Source organism: Salmo trutta, chromosome 4, assembly GCF_901001165.1.
Source record: "Salmo trutta chromosome 4, fSalTru1.1, whole genome shotgun sequence".
In the NCBI taxonomy this organism is placed as follows: domain Eukaryota; kingdom Metazoa; phylum Chordata; class Actinopteri; order Salmoniformes; family Salmonidae; genus Salmo; species Salmo trutta.
This window is the reverse complement of record NC_042960.1, coordinates 12,248,884-12,276,289: the sequence shown is the minus strand read 5'-3', so window position 1 is coordinate 12,276,289 and position 27,406 is coordinate 12,248,884. Positions and strand designations below refer to the sequence as shown.

Below are 27,406 nucleotides of genomic sequence, written 5' to 3'. Positions count from 1 at the left end.
AACCTGTCATACCAAAGGAACATACTAATTTGAGTGTCCCAGATTTATGTAGGCCAATGTAACATAATGTAAATTAAACATATCATGCTAAATGGAGTAGCATGGATTTTAGTAAAACAGTATGTTTTGCTCTGAGACCAGGCTGACTACGTTTGAGTCCTATACTGTAGTTACAGAATGACTTCATTGTTAAACCCATCATGGTGGACATGAATATGGGTAAAAAAATAAGTAATCTATGGTAAATCAAAATTCATCAGACAAACCTGACTAAACTTTGTACACTGCTCAAAAAAATAAAGGGAACACTTAAACAACACAACGTAACTCCAAGTCAATCACACTTCTGTGAAATCAAACTGTCCACTTAGGAAGCAACACTGACACATTTCACATGCTGTTGTGCAAATGGAATAGACAACAGGTGGAAATTATAGGCAATTAGCAAGACACCCCCAATAAAGGAGTGGTTCTGCAGGTGGGGACCACAGACCACTTCTCAGTTCCTATGCTTCCTGGCTGATGTTTTGGTCACTTTTGAATGCTGGTGGTGCTTTCACTCTAGTGGTAGCATGAGACTGAGTCTACAACCCACACAAGTGGTTCAGGTAGTGCAGCTCATCCAGGATGGCACATCAATGCGAGCTGTGGCAAGAAGGTTTGCTGTGTCTGTCAGCGTGGTGTCCAGAGCATGGAGGCGCTACCAGGAGACAGGCCAGTACATCAGGAGACGTGGAGGAGGCCGTAGGAGGGCAACAACCCAGCAGCAGGACCGCTACCTCTGCCTTTGTGCAAGGAGAAGCAGGAGGAGCACTGCCAGAGCCCTGCAAAATGACCTCCAGCAGGCCACAAATGTGCATGTGACTGCTCAAATGGTCAGAAACAGACTCCATGAGGGTGGTATGAGGGCCGACGTCCACAGGTGGGGGTTGTGCTTACAGCCCAACACCGTGCAGGACGTTTGGCATTTGCCAGAGAACACCAAGATTGGCAAATTCGCCACTGGCGCCCTGTGCTCTTCACAGATGAAAGCAGGTTCACACTGAGCACATGACAGACGTGACAGAGTCTGGAGACGCCGCGGAGAACGTTCTGCTGCCTGCAACATCCTCCAGCATGACCGGTTTGGTGGTGGGTCAGTCATGGTGTGGGGTGGCATTTCTTTGGGGGGCCGCACAGCCCTCCATGTGCTTGCCAGAGGTAGCCTGACTGCCATTAGGTACCGAGATGAGATCCTCAGACCCCTTGTGAGACCATATGCTGGTTCGGTTGGCCCTGGGTTCCTCCTAATGCAAGACAATGCTAGACCTCATGTGGCTGGAGTGTGTTAGCAGTTCCTGCAAGAGGAAGGCATTGATGCTATGGACTGGCCCGCCCGTTCCCCAGACCTGAATCCAATTGAGCACATCTGGGACATCATGTCTCGCTCCATCCACCAACGCCACATTGTACCACAGACTGTCCAGGAGTTGGCGGATGCTTTAGTCCAGGTCTGGGAGGAGATCCCTCAGGAGACCATCCGCCACCTCATCAGGAGCATGCCCAGGCGTTGTAGGGAGGTCATACAGGCACGTGGAGGCCATGCACACTACTGAGCCTCATTTTGACTTGTTTTAAGGACATTACATCAAAGTTGGATCAGCCTGTAGTGTGGTTTTCCACTTTGATTTTGAGTGTGACTCCAAATCCAGACCTCCATGGGTTGATAAATTGGATTTCCATTGATTATTTTTGTGTGATTTTGTTGTCAGCACATTCAACTATTTTTTGAGCAGTATATTTTAAGTGTTTGTGTAAGTATATTTAGTAGGTGTATATTGGTTGTAAAGCTTTCAGGTGTATGGAGAATAGGGTGAGATCAGATGTGATGTATACTAAAGAGTCTCAATGAAAGTCCCATTTTGTGTTTATTAAACAAACAAGTTTTAAATACACCATATGAAAACCACACATCAACAAAACATCTGCATTAATTTGATGAACTGCATTAATTCTCATTAAAAGTGTCTTGGGAAAAAATAAAGTAGTTAAATGGATGTAATGAAATAGGCATTTGTGAACGTCAACCTACACAACACTATGTAATAGACCTTTTAAACTTTTATATGCATTATACTGTATATATCACACAATGTCTGGATGCAATATTCTATTCAGGAATATTCAACACTGAAATCTGTCCCTATCATTATTCCAAATGCATCTGTGGATCTTTTCTGTTGACAGCATTGAAAATTAATCTTTGTCTTGAGAGAAGATTAAGAAGCATCCTGATTGGCTCTATGGACAGCTAACCAATGAGCAGCATGAAGATAAGAGGGTAGATAAAGATGAGAAAGGAATCATGTTCTGTACACACAAATAAAGAACTCAGGGAAAGGGACAGCCTCAAAGAGTACATGCATGGTTAGGTGGGCAAAAGGAGAGAACTAAATGTGAATGTGAGCGAGAAATACATAAGGGTTAGCTTGGAGGAAGAACAGATCTAAGGCAAAAAAAGGTTAGAGGGCAGGACTAACGCTAATGAGAGAAAGTTAAGGTTGGCAGCATGCCACCGCACTAACACAAATGATGTGGAAACAATGTGCTATTGAGTGGCTCTAAGGAACTAGGGGGTTGCAGTAGTGATTCCTGTACCCTGAGGAGGGAATGGTTACCTCTTATGTTATGAAGTGTAATAGTTTTTCTGCTGGTGTATCCTGAGGTAGTTCCTCTCTGAAACCCTCAGAGAAGGCAAATGGCCTTTCTCATGTGTGGACCTTCAGGTGCCTCTTCAGATGATGCTGGTGTGAGAACCTCTTCTCACACTGAGGGCAGCTGTATGGTTTCTCCCCTGTGTGGATCCTCTGGTGCCTCTTCAGGGTGCCAGCCTCTGCGAAGTGCATGTGACACTGGGTACAGCTGAAGGGTTTCTCCCCTGTGTGGACCCTCTGGTGGATCTTCACATAGTTCGCCTCAGCAAAGCACTTCCCACATGTGGGGCAGGCATACGGCTTGTCAGCGTCAGTCCTAATGTTCGGCTTCGCACGTTGTGACCCAATGACACCAGAGTAGCTAGAAGCAGGAGCCACCACACTCAGCTGGTTAGTCTTTGAGCTCCCTGCTTGACCTCTATCCATTGTTTGGGTGTTGTTCGGATTGTGTGCTGCGTTATAGGCTAGGTACCTCTTGTGGTGAATGCCCATCCTGACCCTGTCTGTATTGGTGGGGTAACCATGAGGCAGCTGAGGAAGGCTAGACCCAGGCCCAGGCTTTCTATGAACCCAATCATCAGGAATTAGACGAGATCCTGAAGGAGAAGACAGACTTTCCGATAGACTCCCACCAGGGGTGTCTCCCACCACTCTCTGTAAAAGCTGAAGCCCAGGGTGACCTGCTTTGTTCATCATGGATACTGAGGTGTTTGTTTCATAGGAACAGGAGGATCTCTCTCTATCAGCCCCAGGCCCTGCTCCATCCCTGCACTGAGACTGTGAAGAGAAGGGTCTGGGCTGCAGACTGGATCCCTGACTGGAGCCTTTGTCTCTCTGATGACCACCAGGACTGAGGTTGTTCAGTCCACCTGTCCACTGGTTGTGTTCTGTGTGGTGGTTGTGGTGGAGTCTTTGTTCCTCGCGGTTCGGTCCTGGTTCTGACTCAGGAAAGAAGAGCGACGGCTCCTGATCCAGGGTTCTGATCCAAGGCAAGGGTTTGTGACCGCCCGCCACAGAGTTCCAGTCTCTCCCGCCAGCAACATCGGATATCAGCAGTTCCTCATGGACTGCAGGCTGTAAACACAAATTGAACCGAAAAGCATATAGGTTTAGATAAGAAATAATTTGCTGTACACACAAACGTGAATATTGATAACCACAGTCAAGTGCATCTCCAACACTGTGATTCAAGTACCTAATATGGAGCCATTGGAGTTTCTTAAATGTCCATACTGTGTTGATTCAAGAATGAAGTATAATGTTTTGGTTCAACTGAGACAAGTGAAACTCAGTCCCTGTAATGACACAAAAATAACCAAGTCAATCAGCACAGAGTCAATTTTGTTTTGAATTTCAATAAAATTGTCATATATTCACATACCGTAAAGTACAGTACTTTTATTGCACAAAATGATACGTGACAAGAGTAACATCTCACTTTGGTAACAATCAATTTTTCTGCAAATCTGGTACCCTCACTTTGTTAAAATACATTTTTGAATACTTTGTAAACGGTTAAACATTACATTACTGTCATGTCTTGGCTATCATTAATGTGATGACGGTTGTTTTATCAAATCGATTAACAATGTTTAATTATTATGATGATTAAATTAATCCCGTATCAATTAACTCATTAGCAATCTTGGGAATACCACGGAAAAAGGTAATTTAACGAGTTACCATTTTCCGCATTAACTCTGAAAGATATAAATATCTCTTACATTTCAGTCATCAATAACTTAATTGTTTACCTTCTATCAGTCTCATTCCGAATGTCGCAAACTATTGGATATCTGCACGAACCCTAGCATAAATGATGAATCAGTGATATAGATTGGCTTAATTATTTATTTACTAACTAACTAACTAATCACACAGAATTACATAAGCACACACACAGGATAGGTTATACATTGGTTTGGACATTTTTTATAAATTTTTTTATTTCACCTTTATTTAACCAGGTAGGCTAGTTGAGAACAAGTTCTCATTTGCAACTGCGACCTGGCCAAGATAAAGCAGAGCAATGCGACACATACAACAACACAGAGTTACACATGGAATAATCAAAACATACAGTAATAATAATAATAAAACAGTAGAACAAAATAAAACAAAAAGTCTATATACAGTGAGTGCAAATGAGGTAAGTTAAGGCAATAAATAGGCCATGGTGGTGAAGTAATTACAATATAGCAATTAAACACTGGCATGGTAGATGTGCAGAAGATGAATGTGCAAGTAGAGATACTGGGGTGCAAAGGAGCAAGATAAATAAATACAGTATGGGGATGAGGTAGTTGGATGGACTGTTTACAGATGGGCTATGTACAGGTGCAGTGATCTGTGAGCTGCTCTGACAGCTGGTGCTTAAAGCTAGTGAGGGAGATATGAGTCTCCAGCTTCAGAGATTTTTGCAGTTCGTTCCAGTCATTGGCAGCAGAGAACTGGAAGGAAAGATGACCAAAGGAGGAATTGGCTTTGGGGGTGACCAGTGAGATATACCTGCTGGAGCGCGTGCTACGAGTGGGTGCTGCTATGGTGACCAGTGAGCTGAGATAAGGCAAGGCTTTCCCTAGCAGAGACTTGTAGATAACCTGTAGCCAGTGGGCTTGACGACGAGTATGAAGCGAGGGCCAACCATTGTGTACAGGTCGCAATGGTGGGTAGTGTATGGGGCTTTGGTGACAAAACGGATGGCACTGTGATAGACTGCATCCAGTTTGTTGAGTAGAGTGTTGTAGGCTATTTTATAGATGACATCACCTAAGTCGAGGATCAGTAGGATAGTCAGTTTTACGAGGGTGTGTTTGGCAGCATGAGTGAAGGATGCTTTGTTGCGATATAGGAAGCCGATTCTAGATTTAATTTTGGATTGGAGATGCTTAATGTGAGTCTGGAAGGAGAGTTTACAGTAACCAGAAACCTAGGTATTTGTAGTTGTCCACGTATTCTAAGTCAGAGCCGTCCAGAGTAGTGATGCTGGACGGGCAAGCAGGTGCGGGCAGTGATCGATTGAATAGCATGCATTTAGTTTTACTTGCGTATAAGAGCAGTTGGAGGCCACGGAAGGAGAGTTATATGGCATTGAAGCTCGTCTGGAGGTTAGTTAACACAGTGTCCAAAGAGGGGCCAGAAGTATACAGAATGGTGTCGTCTGCGTAGAGGTGGATCAGAGAATCACCAGCAGCAAGAGCAACATCATTGATGTATACAGAGAAGAGAGTCGGCCCGAGAATTGAACCCTGTGGCACACCCATAGAGACTGCCAGAGGTCCGGACAACAGGCCCTCCGATTTGACACACTGAACTCTATCAGAGAAGTAGTTGGTAAACCAGGCGAGGCAATCATTTGAGAAACCAAGGCTGTCGAGACTGCCAATAAGAATGTGGTGATTGACAGAGTCGAAAGCCTTGGCCAGGTTGATGAATACGGCTGCACAGTAATGTCTCTTATCGATGGCGGTTCTGATGTCGTTTAGGACATTGAGTGTGGCTGAGGTGCACCCATGACCAGCTCTGAAACCAGATTGCATAGCAGAGAAGGTACGGTGGGATTCAAAATGGTCGGTAATCTGTTTGTTAACTTGGCTTTCGAAGACCTTAGACAGGGTAGAATAGATATAGGTCTGTAGCAGTTTGGGTCTAGAGTGTCACCCCCTTTGAAGAGGGGGATGACCGCGGCAGCTTTCCAATCTTTGGGAATCTCAGATGATACGAAAGAGGTTGAACAGGCTAGTAATAGAGGTTGCAACAATTTCGGCAGATCATTTTAGAAAGAGAGGGTCCAGATTGTCTAGCCCGGCTGATTTGTATGGGTCCAGATTTTGCAGCTCTTTCAGAACATCAGCTATCTGGATTTGGGTGAAGGAGAAATGGTGGGGGCTTTGGCGGGTTGCTGTGGAGGGTGCCGGGCAGTTGACCGGGGTAGGGATAGCAGGGTGGAAAGCATGGCCAGCCGTAGTGAAATGCTTATTGAAATTCTCAATTATAGTGGATTTATCGGTAGTAACAGTGTTTCCTAGCCTGGGCAGCTGGGAGGAGGTGCTTATTCTCCATGGACTTTACAGTGTCCCAGAACTTGTTTGAGTTAGTACTACAGGATGCACATTTCTGTTTGAAAAAGCTAGCCTTAGCTTTTCTAACTGCCTGTGTATATTTGTTCCTAACTTCCCTGAAAAGTTGCATATCATGGGGGCTATTCGATGCTAATGCAGAACGCCACAGGATGTTTTTGTGCTGGTCAGGGGCAGACAGGTCTGGAGTGAACCAAGGAATATATCTATTCCTAGTTCCATTTTTTTGAGTGGGGCATGCTTATTTAAGATGGTGAGGAAGGCACTTTTAAAGAATAGCCAGGCATCATCTACTGACGGGATGAGGTCAATGTCATTCCAGGATACCCCGGCCAGGTCAATTAGAAAGGCCTGCTCGCAGAAGTGTTTTAGGGAGCGTTTGACAGTGATGAGGGATGGCCGTTTGGTCGCAGACCCATTACGGATGCAGGCAATGAGGCAGTGATCGCTGAGATCTTGATTGAAAACAGCAGAGGTGTATATGGAGGGCGAGTTAGTTAGGATGATATCTATGGGGGTGTCCGTGTTTACAGATTTGGGGTTGTACCTTGTAGATTCATTGATCATTTCTGTGAGATTGAGGGCATCAAACTTAGATTGTAGGATGGCCGGGGTGTTAAGCATGTCCCAGTTTAGGTCACCTAGTAGCACAAGCTCAGAAGATAGATGGGGGGCAATCAATTCACATATGGTATCGAGGGCACAGCTGGGGGCAGATGGAGGTCTATAGCAAGCGGCAACAGTGAGAGACTTGTTTCTGGAAAGGTGCATTTTTAGAAGTAGAAGCTCGAATTGTTTGGGTACAGACTTGGATAGTAATACAGAACTCTGCAGGCTATCTTTGCAGTAGATTGCAACACCGCCCCCTTTGGCAGTTCTATCTTGGCGGAAAATGTTATAGTTAGCGATGGAGATTTCAGGGTTTTTGGTGGTTTTCCTAAGCCAGGATTCAGACACTGCTAAGACATCCGGGTTGGCAGAGTGTGCTAATGCAGTGAGTAAAATAAACTTAGGGAGTAGGCTTCTAATGTTAACATGCATGAAACCAAGGCTTGTACGGTTACAGAAGTCAACAAATGAGAGCACCTGGGGAGTGGGAGTGGAGCTAGGCACTGCAGGACCTGGATTAACCTCCACATCACCAGAGGAACAGAGGAGAAGTAGTATAAGGGTACGGCTAAAGGCTATACGAACTGGCCTTCTAGCACGTTCTGAACAGAGAGTAAAAGGAGCAGGTTTCTGGGCACGATAGCATAGATTCAAGGCATAGTGTACAGACAAAGGTAAGGTAGGATGTGAGTACATTGGAGGTAAACCTAGGCATTGAGTAATGATGAGAGAGATATAGTCTCTAGAGACGTTTAAACCAGGTGATATCATCTACAAGACCCTGCTAGGTAAAGTACCCCCTTATCTCCGCTCACTGGTCACCATAGCAGCACCCACCTGTATCACGCGCTCCAGCAGGTATATCTCTCTGGTCACCCCCAAAGCCAATTCCTCCTTTGGCCGTCTCTCTTTCCAGTTCTCTGCTGCCAATGACTGGAACGAACTACAAAAATCTCTGAAACTGGAAACACTTATCTCCCTCACTAGCTTTAAGCACCAGCTGTCAGAGCAGCTCACAGATCACTGCACCTGTACATAGCCCAGCTATAATTTAGCCCAAACAACTACCTCTTCCCCTACTGTATTTATTTATTTTATTTTGCTCCTTGGCACCCCATTATCTCTATTTCTACTTTGCACATTCTTCTACTACAAATCTACCATTCCAGTGTTTTACTTGCTACATTGTATTTACTTTGCCACCATGGACTTTTTTTGCCTTTACCTCCCTTATCTCACCTCATTTGCTCACATTGTATATAGACTTATTTTTCTACTGTATTATTGACTGTATATTTGTTTTACTCCATGTGTAACTCTGTGTTGTCGAACTGCTTTGCTTTATCTTGGCCAGGTCGCAATTGTAAATGAGAACTTGTTCTCAACTTGCCTACCTGGTTAAATAAAGGTGAAATAAATAAATAAAAAAATATGTAGGAGGTGGAACAACATGGTTGGTTAAGGCATAATGAGCAGGGCTAGAGGCTCTACAGTGAAATAAGACAGTAATCACTAACCAGGACAGTAATGGACGAGGCATATTGATATCAGAGAGAGGCATGCGTAGCCAAGTGAACATGTGTCCAGTGAGTGGTTGGGCTGACTGGGGACACGGCAATTCAGACAGTTAGCAGGCCGATGCTAACAGTTAGTAGGTCGGGGCTAAACAAGCTAGCAGTTAGCAGACCAGGGCTGGCAAGCTAGCAGTTAGCAGACCGGGTTAGCAAGCAAGCAGTTGGCAGACTGGGGCTAGCTGTTAGCAGACCGGGGCAGGCAAGCTAGCAGTTAGCAGACCGGGTCAAGGAAGTTAACAGACTGGTGCTAGCAAGTTAGCCTTTGGGGGACGTCGCGATGGGGGTAAATCTGTTTTTGCCTCTTCATGCGGTGACGTCGATAGACCAGTCGTGGAATTAGTAGGATTCCAAGTAGCTCTAGGTAGCTAGTAGGCTGCGTTTAGCAGAATGGGCCTTCAGCGGACGTCGCGCCTGAGGGGCCTGTTGGACTCCTCGGGCAGATTATGGCGGTATTCCAGTCGTAGAGGATCGGCGGGGTTCCATGCCCCGTACAGGCAGTAGAAGGGGTACGGATATTGTAGCCCAGGAGTGGGTTTCGGTGGTAGCACAGGAGCCCTGGCCGGGCTAGCTTCAGGCTAATTGGTGCTTGCTCCGAGATGGAAACGCCAGCCAGGAGTAGTCACCCGGGATTGCGGTTAGCTAGTTGCGAAGATCCAGATGAAAATGTTCAGAGATTGCGGTAGGAATCCGGGGATATGGGGGGGAATTGAAAAAAAAATAATAGGTCCGTTTATGCTCTGGTTTGAGTTACGTTGTTCGAGCTGGCGAGAGCTTTCCGAGCTAAAGGTTAGCTGATGACCGCTAGCAATGGTTTGCTGATAGCTGGTAGGCACTAGCGGTTCTGGGGGGGGGGGGGCAGTGCCCATGTGACAACAATTTTGGACCCCCTTGTGGCCCCCCTAAATGTGGAGAATGAAATAATTTTTACATAACTCATTTTTGCTATCGTTATTTTTTTACGTCCGTTATTAGACAGTGGCAAGGTGGAACATGGTCTTTTGCCTGCTAATGCCTGCAATGCAGTGAAGAAAACGATATGACAAAAATAACGTCTAATGTAACTGGCCCCTCTAACAGTACAACTGGCTCCAGCTTGGCCCCCCCCCAGTTGAAATGGTCTAGAACCGCCACTGCTGGTAGGTAGTTAGCTGGCTAGCTTCAGTTGAGGGATTCCAGATCCGAAGTAAATAGGAATAGTAAATTAAAAAACGGATCCACGCCACATTGGGTGAGGCGGGTTGCAGGAGAGTATTTAGAAGTTGAGGTTTAGGAAAATATTAAAAAAGATATGCGAAAAATATGTAAAAAGATATATACAAGAGACACGACAGGACAAAGACATCTGACTGCTACGCCATCTTGGATTGTGATGCAATGTAAAGTCCCTAGTGGACTAAACCGATATGACGGCTTGTTACACAAAATTTAAAGGGAGGGCATGTAAGAAAGAGCGGGAGAAAAGACAAAGGACTTTACTATCCTACACACAGCTGATAACTATGCTCATGGAAATGCTAATACCTTGCACATGAACAGCTGCTCATTCGAAAAAAAATTGCAATTTACAGTTGAAGTCAGAAGTTTACATACACTTAGGTTGAAGTCGTTAACTTGTTTTTCAACCACTCCACAAAATTCTTGTTAACAAACTATAGTTTTGGCAAGTCGATTAGGACATCTACTTTGTGCATGACAAGTCATTTTTCCAACTATTGTTTACAGACAGATTAATTCACTTATAATTCACTGTATCACAATTCCAGTGGGTCGGAAGTTGACTGTGCCTTTAACTTGTTATGGATAGGGGGCAGTATTTTCACGGCCGGATAAAAAACGTACCCGATTTAATCTGATTATTACTCCTGCCCAGAAACTAGAATATGCATATAATTATTAGCTTTGGATAGAAAACACTCCAAAGTTTCTAAAACTTTTTGAATGGTGTCTGTGAGTATAACAGAACTCATTTGGCAGGCCAAAACCTGAGAAGATTCCAAACAGGAAGCGCCCTCTCTGACTATTTCTTGGCCTTCTTGATCATCTCTATCCAAAACAGGGGATCTCTGCTGTAACGTGACATTTTCTAACGCTCCCATAGGCTCTCAGAAGGCGCCAGAACGTTGAATGATGACTTTGCAGGCCATGGCTGAAAAATAGTAGCGCATTTGGATAGTGGTCGATCTGAGAACAATGAGACTGGGGGCGCGTGCACGAGACGACTCCATGTTTTTATTTTTTCGTCTTTGAACGAAAACAGGGTTTCCTGGTCGGAATATTATTGCTTTTTTACGAGACAAATCGCATAAAAATTTATTTTAAACAGCGTTTGACATGCTTCGAAGTACGGTAATGGAATATTTTTAATTTTTTTGTCACGAAACGCGCCGGGCGCGTCACCCTTCTTTACCCTTCGGATAGTGTCTTGAACGCACGAACAAAACGCCGCTATTTGGATATAACTATGGATTATTTGGAACCAAACCAACATTTGTTATTGAAGTAGAAGTCCTGGGAGTGCATTCTGACGAAGAACAGCAAAGGTAATCCAATTTTTCTTATAGTAAATCTGAGTTTGGTGAGTACCAAACTTGGTGGGTGTCAAAATAGCTAGATGGCCGGGCTATCTACTCAGAATATTGCAAAATGTGCTTTCACCGAAAAGCTATTTTAAAATCGGACACCGCGATTGCATAAAGGAGTTCTGTATCTATAATTCTTAAAATAGTTTGTTTTTTGTGAACGTTTATCGTGAGTAATTTAGTAAATTCACCGGAAGTGTTCGGTGGGAATGCTAGTTCTGAACGTCACATGCTAATGTAAAAAGCTGTTTTTTGATATAAATATGAACTTGATTGAACAAAACATGCATGTATTGTATAACATAATGTCCTAGGAGTGTCATCTGATGAAGATCATCAAAGGTTAGTGCTGCATTTAGCTGTGGTTTTGTTTTTTGTGACATATGCTAGCTTGAAAAATGGGTGTCTGATTATTTCTGGCTGGGTACTCTGCTGACATAATCTAATGTTTTGCTTTCGCTGTAAAGTCTTTTTGAAATCGGACAGTGTGGTTAGATAAAGGAGAGTCTTGTCTTTAAAATGGTGTAAAATAGTCATATGTTTGAAAAATTGAAGTTTTTGGATTTTTGAGGAATTTGTCATTCGCGCCACGCCTATCATTGGATATTGGAGCAGGTGTTACGCTAGCGGAACGTCTAGATGTAAGAGGTTAAACAGCTTAGAAAATTCCAGAAAATGATGTCATGGCTTTAGAAGCTTCTGATAGGCTAATTGACATCATTTGAGTCAATTGGAGCTGTACCTGTGGATGTATTTCAAGGCCTACCTTCAAACTCAGTGCCTCTTTGCTTGATATCATGGGAAAGTCAAAAGAAATCAGCCAAGACCTCTACAAGTCTAGTTCAGCCTTGGGAGCAATTTCCTAATGCCTGAAGGTACCACGTTCATCTGTACAAACAATAGTAATAAACACCATGGGACCACGCAGCCGTCATACCGCTCAGGAAGGAGATGCGTTCTGTCTCCTAGAGATGAACGTACTTTGGTGCGAAAAGTGCAAATCAATCCCAGAACAACAGCAAAGGACCTTGTGAAGATGCTGGAAGAAACAGATACAAAAGTATCTATATCCACAGTAAAACGAGTCCTACAGTGGACCTTGTGAAGATGCTGGAAGAAACAGATACAAAAGTATCTATATCCACAGTAAAACGAGTCCTACAGTGAGGGAAAAAAGTATTTGATCCCCTGCTGATTTTGTACGTTTGCCCACTGACAAAGAAATTATCAGTCTATAATTTTAATGGTAGGTTTATTTGAACAGTGAAAGACAGAATAACAATAAAATAATCCAGAAAAACGCATGTCGAAAATGTTATAAAATGATTTGCATTTTAATGAGGGAAATAAGTATTTGACCCCTCTGCAAAACATTACTTGGTACTTGTTGGCAATCACAGAGGTCAGACGTTTCTTGTAGTTGGCCACCAGGTTTGCACACATCTCAGGAGGGATTTTGTCCCACTCCTCTTTGCAGATATTCTCCAACTCATTAAGGTTTCGAGGCTGACGTTTGGCAACTCGAACCTTCAGCTCCCTCCACAGATTTTCTATGGGATTAAGGTCTGGAGACTGGCTAGGCCACTCAGGGACCTTAATGTGCTTCTTCTTGAGCCACTCCTTTGTTGCCTTTGCCGTGTGTTTTGGGTCATTGTCATGCTGGAATACCCATCCACGACCCATTTTCAATGCCCTGGCTGAGGGAAGGAGGTTCTCACCCAAGATTTGACAATACATGGCCCCGTCCATCGTCTCTTTGATGCGGTGAAGTTGTCCTGTCCCCTTAGCAGAAAAACAACCCCAAAGCATAATGTTTCCACCTCCATGTTTGACGGTGGGGATGGTATTCTTGGGGTCATAGGCAGCATTTCTCCTCCTCCAAACACGGCGAGTTAAGTTGATGCCAAAGAGCTCCATTTTGGTCTCATCTGATCACAACACTTTCACCCAGTTGTCCTCTGAATCATTCAGATGTTCACTGGCAAACTTCAGACGGCATGTTTTTGTGCTTTCTTGAGCAGGGGGGACCTTGCGGGCGCTGCAGGATTTCAGTCCTTCACGGCGTAGTGTGTTACCAATTGTTTTCTTGGTGACTATGGTCCCAGCTGTCTTGAGATCATTGACAAGATCCTCCTGTGTAGTTCTGGGCTGATTCCTCACCGTTCTCATGATCATTGCAACTCCACGAGGTGAGATCTTGCATGGAGCCCCAGGCCGAGGGAGATTGACAGTTCTTTTGTGTTTCTTCCATTTGCGAATAATCGCACCAAATGTTGTCACCTTCTCACCAAGCTGCTTGGCGATGGTCTTGTAGCCCATTCCAGCCTTGTGTAGGTCTACAATCTTGTCCCTGACATCCTTGGAGAGCTCTTTGGTCTTGGCCATGGTGGAGAGTTTGGAATCTGATTGATTGATTGCTTCTGTGGGCAGGTGTCTTTTATACAGTTAACAAACTGAGATTAGGAGCACTCCCTTTAAGAGTGTGCTATTAATCTCAGCTCGTTACCTGTATAAAAGACACCTGGGAGCCAGAAATCTTTCTGATTGAGAGGGGGTTAAATACTTATTTCCCTCATTAAAATGCTAATCATTTTATGACATGCGTTTTTCTGGATTTTTTTGTTATTCTGTCTCTCACTGTTCAAATAAACCTACCATTAAAATTATAGACTGATAATTTCTTTGTCAGTGGGCAAACATACAAAATCAGCAGGGGATCAAATACTTTTTTCCCTCACTGTATATCGACATAACCTGAAAGGCCGCTCAGCAAGAAAGAAGCCACTGCTCCAAAACCTCCATAAAAAAGCCAGACTACGGTTTGCAACTGCACATGGGGACAAAGATCGTACTTTTTGGAGAAATGTCCTCTTGTCTGATGAAACAAAAATATAACTGTTTGGCTATAATGACCATGGTTATGTTTGGAGGAAAAAGAGGGAGGCTTGCAAGCCGAAGAACACCATCCCAACCGTGAAGAACGGGGGTGGCAGCATCATGTTGTGGGCGTGCTTTGCTGCAGGAGGGACTGGTGCACTTCACAAAATAGATGGCATCATGAGGTAGGAAAATTATGTGGATTCATTGAAGCACCATCTCAAGACATCAGTCAGGAAGTTAAAGCTTGGTGGCAAATGGGTCTTCCAAATGGACAATGACCGACCCCAAGCATACTTCCAAAGTTGCGGCAAAATGGCCTAAGGCCAACAAAGTTAAGGTATTGGAGTGGCCATCACAAAGCCCTGACCTCAATCCTATAGAAAATTTGTGGGCAGAACTGAAAAAGTGTGTGAGCAAGGAAGCTTACAAACCTGACTCAGTTACAGCAGCTCTATCAGGAGGAATGGGCCAAAATTCACCCAACTTATTGTGGGAAGCTTGTGGAAGGCTATCCAAAACATTTCACCCAAGTTAAACAATTTAAAGGCAATGCTACCAAATACTAATTGAGTGTATGTAAACTTCTGACCCACTGGGAATGTGATGAAAGAAATAAAATCTGAAAGAAATAATTCTCTCTATTATTGACATTTCACATTCTTAAAATACAGCAGTGATCCTAACTGACCTAAAACAGGGACTTTTTACTAGGATTAAATGTCAGGAATTGTGAAAAACTGAGTTGAAATGTATTTGACTAAGGTGTATGTAAACTTTCGACTTCAACTGTATATATTTACGCCTGTATGTCTCGTCCCTGTTGAAATCGCTGGTCCGTCTGCTGGAGAGTCAGTCGACAGAAAGTCTTTCGTGGCTGTAGCTTGTCCTCTGTTATATTGGATACGTCAGACGTACCAATGGTCATTTGATAGGGTAATGTTCTACAGAATGAATTTTTCTGAGTACCATTCGGTCGTTCGATAGGGAAGTGTTCTCCTCTCGTCTTCGGTCGAGTTTACTAGACTATTTTACATATACAGCTGCCCACCTGCGAATGTGTAGTCTTGTAGTTTTCTTAACCAGCTCCATGCTTTATGGTCTATAGAGCAGTAGTGATTTAAACGCGTGGACTCCAGTCCCTGCGTTTTCTTGACTTAATGTAAATTTTGTCACGAGTGCTATTTAAGCACTCAGGGAAAAAGGGGCAGTCCCTCCTTTTTTCGTAAAGTCTGTGCTCATGGGGGCATGGCCACTGACTTGGTTAAGACTTCATATTAAAAACAATTATCTAATTTAGAAGGCTAACATCACATCTTCTCACAAATAGTTTCATATTTAATCATATCCGTTCCCCCACATTTGGATGTGACCCCGACAACTGGGGAATATATACATTCAGAGAGAGTTATTTTGTTCTACTGTCTTTCATGACATCCCCAAACACAACTGATTGTTCTTCGAGTACCCACGGACCACTCCAACCCCTTTGATTTACAGAAATATTGTTTCTTTCCCCACTTTTGGATGATGGATTTTTGGCGGGAAGAATGTATTTGTTTCACAGACTAAATCCTCTCAATACTGCATGTCCAGTGAAGAGAGTTTCTGCAAGGAATTTATGACCATCATGAAACGGCCAACTTCACCCCTCTTCCCCTCTGCGGGAGAGAGAGAGCGCTGTAGAGCAGAGCCACTAACCTGATCCTTCAGATCTGAACAGGAGAACCATGACATTACAAAGACCTTCAATACTTTGTCAAGTAAACATTAATTAGTGCAATATCCTCAACTCACTATAAAAAAACAGTATCATCCTAAAGGAACATATGCTGAACAAAAATATAAATGCATCATGCAACAATTCAAAATATTTACTGAGTTACAGTTCATATAAGAAAATCAGTCAATGTAAAGAAATAAATTAGGCCCTACTCTATGGATTTCACATGACAGGGAATACAGAAATGCATCTGTTGGTCACATATACAATACCTTAAAAAAAAGTAGCGGTGTGGATCAGAAAACCAGTCAGTACCTGGTGTGATCACCATTTGCCTCATGTAGCGCGACACGTTTCCTTTGCATAGAGTTGATCAGGCTGTTGATTGTGGCCTGTGGAAGGTTGTCCTACTCCTCTTCAATGGCTGTGCAAAGTTGCTGGATATTGGCGGTAACTTGAACACACTGTTTCACAGATGTCAATCCAGAGCATCCCAAACATGCTCAATGGCTGACATTTCTGATGAGTATGTAGGCCATGGAAGAACTGGGAAATGTTCAGCTTCCAGGAATTGTGTACAGATCCTTGTGACATTGGGCTGTGCATTATCATGCTTAAACATGAGGTGATGGTGGTGGATGAATGGCATGACAATGGGACTCTCTGTGTATTCAAATTTCCATCAATAAAATGCAATTGTGTTTGTTTTCATGAAGGTTTTGTTTCAGGACCGCTATTGTTTTCACTATATATTCTACATCTTGGTGATGTCATTCGGAAACACAATGTCAACTTTCACCGCTATGCGGACAACACACAGCTAGCTGTACATTTCGATTAAACATGCTGTAGCCCCAAAATGTCCTACCCTGGAAGCCTGTGTTTGAGACATAAGGAAGTGGATGGCGGCAAATGTTTTACTTTTAAACTCTGACAAACTTCTAGGTCCTAAGAAACAAAGAGGTCTGCTGTTTGATCTGACAATTCATCTGGATGGTTGTACAGTCGTCTCAAATGAAACTGAAGGATCTCGGCGTTACTCTGGACTCTTTTGACAAACATATCAAGAATATTTCAAGGGCAACTTTTTTTCCATCATCGTGACATTGCAAAAATCAGAAACCTTTTGTCCAAAAATTATGCAGATAGCTAATCCATATTTTCTCACTTCTAGATTAGACTTCTGCAATGCTCTACTCTCCGGCTACCAGGATAAAGCACTAAATAAACTTCAGTTAAATGCAGCTGCTAGTATCTTGACTATAACCAAACAATTTGATCATATTACTCCAGTGCTAGCCTCTCTACACTGGCCTCCTGTGTTGGGGCTAGGGGGCAGTATTTTCACGGCCGGATGAAAAACGTACCCAATTTGAACAGGTTACTACTCTGGCCCAGAAACTAGAATATGCATATTATTAGTAGATTTGGATAGAAAACACTCAATGGTGTCTGTAAGTATAACAGAACTCATATGGCAGGCAAAAACCTGAGAAAAATACAAGCAGGAAATGAAAATCTTGTGGCTGTACTTTTTTCAAGTCATTGGCAATGGAACACAGTGACTAAGGATTCATTTTGCACTTCCTAAGGCTTCCACTAGATGTCAACAGTCTTTAGAAAGTTGTTTGAGGCATCTATGATGATCAGAGACCGAATGAGAAGGCTGGGAAGTTGGTAACCCAGGGAATGACATCACTTAATTGGCGCGCGTTAATGTGAGAAGGGACCTGTGTTCCAAAACGTTTTTCAAGACACAGGAATGGTCCGGTAAGAAATATTACTTAAGTTTCACGTTAAAATGGCCCTAAAGATTGATGCTATACAACGTTTGAACGAACGTAAATATACTTTTTTTTTTTTTTACTTTTCGTCGTGACACTTTCCTCGCGCGTCCTACATTTTGAGTAGCTTACTGAACGCGCTAACAACATGGAGTTATTTGGACATAAATTATGAACTTTATCGAACAAAACAACATTTGTTGTGGACCTGGGATTCCTGGAAGTGCCTTCTGATGAAGATTATTAAAGGTAAGTGAATATTTCTAATGTTATTTATGCATTTAGATGACTCAAATGGCGGCTATCTGTATTGCCTAGTGTATTTTTCTGAGCACAGTACTCAGATTATTGCAAAGTGTGCTTTCCCAGTAAAGTTATCTGTCAATGCGGTTGCATTCAGGAGATGTTAATCTATAATTCTTTGAATAACAGTTTAATATTTTATCAACGTTTATAATGAGTATTTTTGTAAATTCACCGGCAGTTTTGGGGGAGATACATTTTCTGAACGTCACGCGCCGATGTAAAATGCTGTTTTTGGATATAAATATGAACTCGATAGAACAAAAAATGCATGCATTGTCTAACATAATGTCCTAGGAGTGTCATCTGATGAAGATTGTCAAAGGTTAGTGCATAATTTTAGCTGGTTTTCTGCTTTTGGTGACACCTGTCCTTGCATTGAAAATGGCTGTGTCATTTTTTGTCTATGTACTCTCCTAACATAATCTAACTTTATGCTTTCGCCGTAAAGCCTCTTTGAAATCGGACAATGTGGTTGGATTAAGGAGATGTTTATCTTTCAAATGGTGTAAAATACTTGATTGTTTGAGAAATTGAAATTACCGTAAATTCCGGACTATAAGCCGCAACTTTTTTCCCAGGCTTTGAACCTCGCGGCTTAAACAATAACGCAGCTAATATATGGATTTTTCCCGCTTTCAATTTTTTTCCCCCAAAAAAAACACATTCTGTGACGTGCTCAGTTTTTTGGCGGCATGAAGCTTTCATTAGACCAATGAAATTGCCGAACGGGTTAAGGTCAAACAACTTTTTTGTTTACTGTTTAGATTAAATCGAGCGCTCTCAAACTTCCCATCATTCTGATTACGGTAGTCATTTTGTCACCCTCATCATGGCAAAGACACGGAGAAATGCATATGATGCAGCTTTCAAGTTGAAGGCGATTGATCTGGCTGTTGGAAAAGGAAATAGAGCTGATGCACCGGAGCTTGGTCTTAATGAGTCGATGATAAGACGTTGGAAACAGCAGCGTGAGGAATTGACTCAGTGCAAAAAGACAACTAAAGCTTACTGCTAATTTTTTATTTTTTGTTACAAGCCGTGTTTCGTTAAAGCCTATTTATTTTTGTTACAAGCCGTGTTTCGTTAAAGCCTATTTATTTTTGTTACAAGCCGTGTTTCGTTAAAGCCTGTGTAAAGTTCATTTGTTTCAATGTACCGGTAGGCGCCTGCGGCTTATAGACATGTGCGGCTTATTTATGTTAAAAAAAAAGTTTTAATTCAGTGTGTGCGGCTTATATTCAGGTGCGCTTAATAGTCCGGAAATTACGGTATTAGATTTTTGCTGTTTTGAATTTCGCGCCATGTATCTTGTCAAGCAATCCCGTTACCGGGATAAGAACGGGAAGGGGTGGCCCAACAGGTTTTAAGGCTAGGGCTGATTTCAAGTTTTTACTGCTAACCTAGAAAGCATTATATGGACTTGCTCCTACAACTCTCGCTGATTTGGTCCTGCCATAAATACCTATACGTTTGCTACAGTCACAAGACTCAGACCTCCTTATTGTCCCTATAATTTCTCAGCAAACAGCTGGAGGCAGGGCTTTCTATAGAGCTACAATTGTATTGATTGGTCTGCTTATCCATGAGAGAGACGCAGACTCTGTCTCGACCTTTAAGTCTTTACCAAGACTCATCTCTTCAGTAGGTCCTATGATTGAGTGCAGTCTGGCCCACGGGAGCGAAGGTGAACGGCAAGGCACTGGAGTGACGAACCGCCCTTGCTGTCTCTGCCTGGCCAGCTCCCCTCTCTCCACTGGGATTCTCTGCCTCTGACCCTATTACAGGAACTGAGTCACTGGCTTACTAGTGCTCTTCCATGCCATCCCTAGGAGGGGTGCGTCACTTGAGTGGGTTGAGTCACGGACGTGATCTTTCTGTCCGGTTTTGCACCCCCTATGCGGTGGAAGAGATCTTTGTGGGCTATACTCAGGCTTTGTGTCAGGGTAGTAAGTTGGTCTGTTGATATCCCTCTAGTGGTGTGGGGGTTGTCCTTTGGCAAAGTGGGTGGGGATTTATCCCCATCCCCCCGTCTCAGCCTCCAGTATATATGCTGCAATAGTCTGTGCCGGGGGGCTAGGGTCAGTCTGTCTGGTGAAATTATCCTATCTTATCTCGTCCTGTGTGAACTTAAAGTATGCTCCCTCTAATTCTCCCATGCCTCAGGACTACCTTGCCTGATTACTTCTGGCTGTACCCTTCCCCAGCACCCGGTCGTGCTGCAGCTCCAGTTTCTGCTGTTTTGCCTGTGGCTATGGAACCCTGACCTGTTCACCGGACGTGCTAACTTGTCCCGGACCTGCTGTTTTCGACTTTCTCGCTCTCACTCTCTTCCCGCACCTGCTGTCTCGACCTCTGAATGCTCGGCTATGAAAAGCCAACTGACATTTTATCCTGAGGTGCTGACCTGTTGCACCCTCGACAACCACTGTGATTATTATTTGACCCTGCTGGTCATCTATGAACATCTTGAAGAACGATCTGGCCTTAATGGCCGCGTACTCTTATAATCGCCACCTGGCACAGCCAGAAGAGAGCTGGCCACTCTTCAGACCTCGTTCCTCTCTAGGTTTCTTCCTAGGTTCCTGCCTTTCCAGGGAGTTTTTCCAAAGCCACTGTGCTTCAACATCTGCATTGCTTGCTGTTTGGGGTTTTAGGCTGGGTTTCTGTATAAGCACTTAATGACATCTGCTGATGTAAAAAGGGCTTTATAAATACATTTGATTTGATTCACACTGGTGGCAGCTGTAGTATTTCTCCCATGTGGACCCTCTAGTGCCTCTACAGGCTGGATGAGTGGGAGTAACTGGCCCGGCACAGATGGCAGCCAAACGGTTTCTCCTCCATGTACATCCTCTGGTGGATCTCCACCCGTTTGGGGAAACGGAAGGCTTTCCCACAGAACGAACACGGGAAGCGCATCTCTTTGGCGCTGCCACCTTTACTGATTCCATCTCTACTACTGTCATTTGTCAATGGGCTTGTGTAGCCATTTAGTGTTGAGGCACTGGCATTGTCTGAGGTCTGGTTTAACATACAAAGAGTGTGAAGAAGGTGAAGGCCAGGGAGTGTCTGTTGTTGCAGGGTCCATGTTCCAGTTGATAGATCCTATAGAAGGCAGGTTGAAGGCAGCACCTGTTAGGGGGTTAACCTGAGGCGCCATCAGTCTCTCTGAATCACAACTATAGGAGCAGGACGGAGCATCGCAAGCCGAGTTTGTCTGTTCTCTCCCGCCGCATACCGCAGACCAATTCTACGCCTCTCCCTGGTCTCAGCCAGTCTGTTGTCATGGAGACTAAGTTAGGATGTTGTTTTGTGTTCCATTGTCTGTTTCTGGTTGTGGTTAACAGTTTTATTCCCCAGCCCAGAGTTGAAGATGCTGTCCCAACCACTGACCTCTACCATGTTGCCTCTAGTCCTGGCCTGCTCAGTGATGTTGTCCCCTGGGCCCTTGGTTGCACCCATCTGATTCTGGGAATCCAAGATGGCCACCCAGTCTCCCCTGTTAGCCTCCAGCCAACCACCTGTAGGTAGAGGTTCAAAAATAGACTTTACAAACATGGTAGAGAACTCTACATATGGAGTTTCTTTTGTCAATTACTTGGTCAAGTTCACATTATAATATGTGTTTTTGTATGTAAACATAAGTTGCATTGATTTCATTTTATGAATGGATAAATAATAATAGCCATGTGCATCACTATTCCCATTGAAGATCTATTACTGTATGTAGGCTATATGTATTTCTCTCTTACCTTGCTCCCCCATCTTTAGTCCATTCAGCAGATCAGTGTTCTCTGGTCCATCTTCTATTGTCTCCTCTTTGACCAGCAACAGATCAGGCATCCCATCCTCCATGTCTACTGACTGTAAGAGATACAGAGTGAGAGGATGTTGGATCAAGAAATCTGATATGAGCAACCTGCTATGGAGCATCTTCTGATTGGGCAATGAGGGATTGCAACGAGTACTATGCAAAAATGTTAGTTGATTTGATTACTTGACACTCTTTAATAGTTGTATAATTCAAAGGCATGGTCAAGACCTGGGCCCGTATCCACAAAGAGTCTCAGAGTAGGAGTGTTGATCTTTAAATATAATTTTATTCATTATGATCTAATAGGCTAAACTGAGCCTAGATCAGCACTCCTACTCTGAGAGGCTATGTGGATACGGGACCTGAACTAATACCATTCAGACAGTAGTTCACAGTGGGCTCACCTCAGTGAGACTGTGTGTGGTCCTGTGCTGCTCAGCTGGTTCCTCTGTGGGTTCAGGAGGTGTAGTCTGGTTGTCCTCCATGACCATGGTCCCCTCAGGGTTCCCCAGACCCCCCTCACACCCCTCCACCTTTATTAGCAACACCTCTGGACCCTCCTCCTGGAAGAGACAGATGATACAGATTACTGACATACACTCCCTCAGGTATGTACACACAGATAAAATACACCTTCAACATGGAGTGTTTACCCATCCCCACTACGTTTGAGTCCTATACTGTAGTTACAGAATGACTTCATTGCTGTTAAACCCATCATGGTGGACATAAATATGATGTTGTGGGTAAAAACAAGTCAGCTATGATAAGTCAAGTAATCATCAGACAAACCTGACTAAAAACTCTGACACGCCCAGTAGGTGTTTGTTAGTGTGTGGGTTTTTGTAGGTATATTTGTTGAGTGTTCACTGAGTGTACAAACCATTAGGAACATCTTCAGAATACAATTCATTGGGGCATGGACTAGAGGTCGACCGATTATGATTTTTCAACGGCGATACCAATTATTGGGGGACCAAAAAAAGCCGATACCAATTAAAATCGGACGATTTATTTTATTTATTTGTAATAATGACAATTACAACAATACTGAATGAACACTTATTTTAACTTAATATAATACATAAATAAAATCAATTTAGCATCAAATAAATAATGAAACGTGTTCAATTTGGTTTAAATAATGCAAAAACAAAGTGTTGGTGAAGAAAGTAAAAGTGCAATATGTGCCATGTAAGAAAGCTAACGTTTAAGTGCCTTGCTCAAAACATGGGACCATATGAAAGCTGGTGGTTCCTTTTAACACGAGTCTTATATATTCCCAGGTAAGAAGTTTTAGGTTGTAGTTATTATAGGAATTATAGGACTATTTCTCTCTATACAATTTGTATTTCATATACCTTTGACTATTGGATGTTCTTATAGGCACTTTAGTATTGCCAGTGTAACAGTATAGCTTCCGTGCCTCTCCTCGCTCCTACCTGGGCTCGAACCAGGAACACATCGACAACAGCCACCCTCGAAGCAGCGTTACCCATGTAGAGCAAGGGGAACAACTACTCCAAGTCTCAGAGCGAGTGACGTTTGAAACGCTATTAGCGCGCACCCGCTAACTAGCTAGCCATTTCACATCGGTTACACCAGCCTAATCTTGGGAGTTGATAAGCTTGAAGTCATAAACAGCGCAAGGCATTGCGAAGAGCTGCTGGCAAAACGCACAAAAGTGCTGTTTGAATGAATGCTTACGAGCCTGCTGGTGCCTACTACCGCTCAGTCAGACTGCTCTATCAAATCATAGACTTAATTATAATATAATAAACACACAGAAATATGAGCCTTAGGTCATTAATATGGTCGAATCCGGAAACTATCATCTCGAAAACAAAACGTTTTTTCTTTCAGTGAAATACGGAACCGTTCTGTATTTTATCTAACGGGTGGCATCCCTAAGTCTAAATATTCCTGTTACATTGCACAACCTTCAATGGTATGTCATAATTACGAAAAATTCTGGCAAATTAGTTCGCAACGAGCCAGGCAATGAGCGCAAGAGCAGTGACACAATTTCATGTTAGCAGGCAATATGAACTAAATATGCAGGTTTAAAAATATATACTTGTGTATTGATTTTAAAATAAGGCATTGATGTTTATGGTTAGGTACATTGGTGCAACGACAGTGCTTTTTTTTTGCAAATGCGCTTGTTAAATCATCACTCGTTAGTTGAAGTAGGCTGTGATTCGATGAGAAATTAACAGGCAGCGCATCGATTATATGCAACGCAGGACACGTTAGATAAACTAGTAATATCATCAACCATGTGTAGTTAACTAGTGATTATGTTAAGATTGATAGTTTTTTATAAGATAAGTTTAATGCTAGCTAGCAACTTACCTTGGCTTCTTGCTGCCCTCGCGTAACAGGTAGTCAGCCTGCCATGCAGGCTCCTCGTGGAGTGCAATGTAAGGCAGGTGGTTAGAGCGTTGGACTAGTAACCAGAAGGTTGCAAAAACGAATCCCCCCTGAACAAGGCAGTTAACCCCCGTTCCTAGGCCGTCATTGAAAATAAGAATGTGTTCTTAATCTGACTTGCCTAGTTAAATAAAGGTGTAAAAAAAAATATTTTAAAAATAGGGAAATCGGTGGCCAAAAATACCGATTACCGATTGTTATGAAAACTTAAAATCGTCCCTAATTAATCGGCCATTCCGATTAATCGGTCGACCTCTAGCATGGACTCTACAAGGTGTCGGAAGCGTTCTACAGGGATGCTGGCCCATGTTGACTCCAATGATTCTCACAGTTGTGTCAAGTTGGCTGGATGTTTTTGGGAGATGGACCATTCTTCATACACGTGGGAAACTATTGAGCGTGAAAAACTCAGCAGCGTTGCAGTTCTTGACACACTCAAATCGGGTGCACCTGGCAACTACTACCATACCCGTTCAAAGGCACTTAAATATTTTGTCTTGGCCCTTCACATATACACAATCCATGTCTCAATGCTTAAAAATCCTTCTTTAACCTGTCTCTTCCCCTTCATTTACACCAATTGAAGTGGATTTAACAGGTGACATCAATAAGAGGTCATAGCTTTCACCTGGTCAGTCTATGTCATGGAAATAGCAGGTGTTCCTAATGTTTTGTGCACTAAGTGTATATTGGTGAAAATCACTGTTGTGTATATGCAGAATAGGGTGAGATCAGAATAATGGTCTGGGGCTGTTTTTCATGGTTCGGGCTAGGCCCCTTAGTTTCAGTGAAGGGATATCTTAATGCTACAGCATACAATGACATTCTAGACGATTTGTGGCAACAGTTTGGGGAAGCCCCTTTCCTGTTTCAGCATGACAATGCCCCCGTGCACAAAGCGAGGTCCATACAGAAATGTACCAGTTCCCTCTAGATAGATCAGTCTGTCTCTCTAAACCCAGGGATATGTTTCCAGGGACCATCTCTGTAGCGTAAGAACAAAACAGATCATCCCCGCCAGTGTCTAACGCATCACCATCTCCGCGGGAATAAACCATACTCTGGCGAAATAACGGTAAGTACACCAAGCCAGGATCAGGAGGACAGACCGGTGGCCCTAGTCTCTCTGGGTCTGATCTGTATTCAGATAGTGTGTGTGTGTGTAAGAGCCTGTGTGTTACAGTCTTGGTGTCTGTCACTGACTTGAGGACGGCATTCGACTGACCTCTGTGATGCTGCGTCGGTTCCTGGACTGGAGCGCAGCGGCGGTGGATAGGTCCTCTGTGGCTACAGGGGGTGCCACTCCAGACGCTGCACCATCCTGGATGTCTCTGCTGTGCCGTGGGTCCTCTCCTTCAGACCTCTCCAGCTTGACCCCAGGGCCTGCAGCCTCTGCAGACTGACACAAGAGGGGAAGTTATTAGTGGTACATGAGTTGAATTGGATAACAATGTCATAGGGAAGTCTCACAAACTCCCCTATGGCAGATAAATAAGGATGTACATGTAAGCAAGTGAATAGCTCAGGGGAGCCTTTCTGAAATAAAGAGACCACATTTGATTTACAAAGTAAATGTAATTTTGAATTTGACACTATTACACTAACCTCTATCATGATAACATGCTGGGTTGAGGTTCCACTGTCCTCATCAACAGTGATTGGTTGGTCATCTTTCCATGTATTGTGTCCCGCTGGCTTTACAAAGCTCCTGTAGCCTCCAGTGAGATGTCCTTCACCTGAGAGAGTGATTGGGGGAAAAGAGATGGTTAAGTACTGTCAATGCTGAACGCTATATTGAACACTATTGACAGTTTTGACACTGTATAGAATTGGCAAGGATATAAGTTAACATTTCTCATAACTTCCTGAAATACTATTTATTGATTAATGTATTATGTTCCATGCATCACATTGTTTTCACTGAGTAAATAATAGGAAATTCAGTAAATCAAGACTCTGGGTTGAATATGATATTGTGTCTGCGCAAGTGTCCCTCTCTTCACCCCAACCCGGGCTCGAACCAGGGACCCTTGCACACATCAACAACTGACACCCACGAAGCATCGTTACCCACCGCGCCACAAAAGCCGCGGCCCTTGCAACACAAGGGGAAACCCTACTTCAAGTCTCAGAGCGAGTGACGTCACTGATTGAAACGCTATTAGCCCGCACCACCGCTAACTAACTAGCCATTTCACATCGGTTACACAAGATAGCAAAGTAATCAGGGGAGTTATTGCATACTATCCAAAAACTGACCAAAGACCCATTGTGATAAACACATTTAAAGCCACACATGCGCAGAGGGGAAACGGGGCGACAGGCCCCGCAGTCTCCTGCAAAATGTACCTCTTGTCATTCCTCTGTATCGGTCGAGGATCTTGACACTACTGGGACGACTGCCGAGGACGCGCTCTCGCATTGTCCTCTCTGCGCGCTCCCGTGCCACCTTCAGTTCCAGTAGTTTCCTCCGCAATGCCCTGTTTTCTTTCTGGCTTTGAGTTATTTCCAAACGAAACACTGCATAGTCGTCATCTACGAGTTTACAGATATCTGCCACGGCTGCATTCGCTAGCACCTCCATGACGGAGGCTATTTGAGTGTGAAAAACCATACAGTTATCCATTGTTGGCTAACATTAGCAGTTAACATTTAACTAGCGTCACCTAGATAACGTATATCAACCAAGTCCTGTATCGAACGCGATTTAAAGATTACCTAGGGGTATGCGATGCTGTGAAGTTACATTAATCATATTTTGAGTTCCAGGGTGTTGGTTAATAAACGTCAAAATAAGAACAACATGAAGGCTTTTCAGTTGTTTTCTTTTTCTTCTTTGTTTTATTGGCGAATCGCAACCAACTGCCAGGTGCATACACCACCACCTACTGTACTGGAGTGTGAGGCCCGTTACGACCTATATACCGCTATATTA

At 43.4% G+C, this 27,406-nt stretch overlaps 1 protein-coding gene across 3 annotated transcripts; it reads right to left on the bottom strand.

Moving 5' to 3' along the window:
• Positions 1-1,888: 1,888 nt before the first annotated feature.
• LOC115190932 (zinc finger protein 768-like) lies at positions 1,889-27,406 on the bottom strand. 3 transcript variants are annotated; one of them, XR_003877481.1, is made up of 8 exons: positions 26,821-27,404; positions 26,077-26,207; positions 25,697-25,870; positions 22,443-22,601; positions 21,977-22,088; positions 21,618-21,745; positions 3,889-3,988; positions 3,693-3,767 (listed from the first exon to the last, which is right to left on the bottom strand). XR_003877481.1 is itself a non-coding variant. In XM_029748972.1 (7 exons), the coding sequence occupies exons 1-7, from the start codon at positions 27,095-27,097 to the stop codon at positions 2,748-2,750; spliced, it is 2,001 nt and encodes a 666-aa protein (XP_029604832.1). In that variant the 5' UTR covers positions 27,098-27,406; the 3' UTR covers positions 1,889-2,747. The 3 variants fall into 3 exon arrangements, 2 of the variants coding, with proteins under 2 accessions (XP_029604832.1, XP_029604839.1); XM_029748972.1 differs by lacking the exon at positions 3,889-3,988 and having other exon boundaries at positions 1,889-3,767; positions 26,821-27,406; XM_029748979.1 differs by lacking the exons at positions 3,889-3,988; positions 21,618-21,745; positions 21,977-22,088; positions 22,443-22,601 and having other exon boundaries at positions 1,889-3,767; positions 26,821-27,406.

Coding starts and splice junctions, on each gene's coding strand:
- LOC115190932 (XM_029748972.1), bottom strand. CDS start 27,097: ATGGATAACTGTATGGTTTTTCACACTCAAATAGCCTCCGTCATGGAG. Junction 21,746..21,976: donor ACTAAAGATGGGGGAGCAAG/GTAAGAGAGAAA, acceptor CTCTACCTACAG/GTGGTTGGCTGGAGGCTAAC. Junction 3,768..21,617: donor CTAGAGGCAACATGGTAGAG/GTCAGTGGTTGG, acceptor TTGTGTTTACAG/CCTGCAGTCCATGAGGAACT.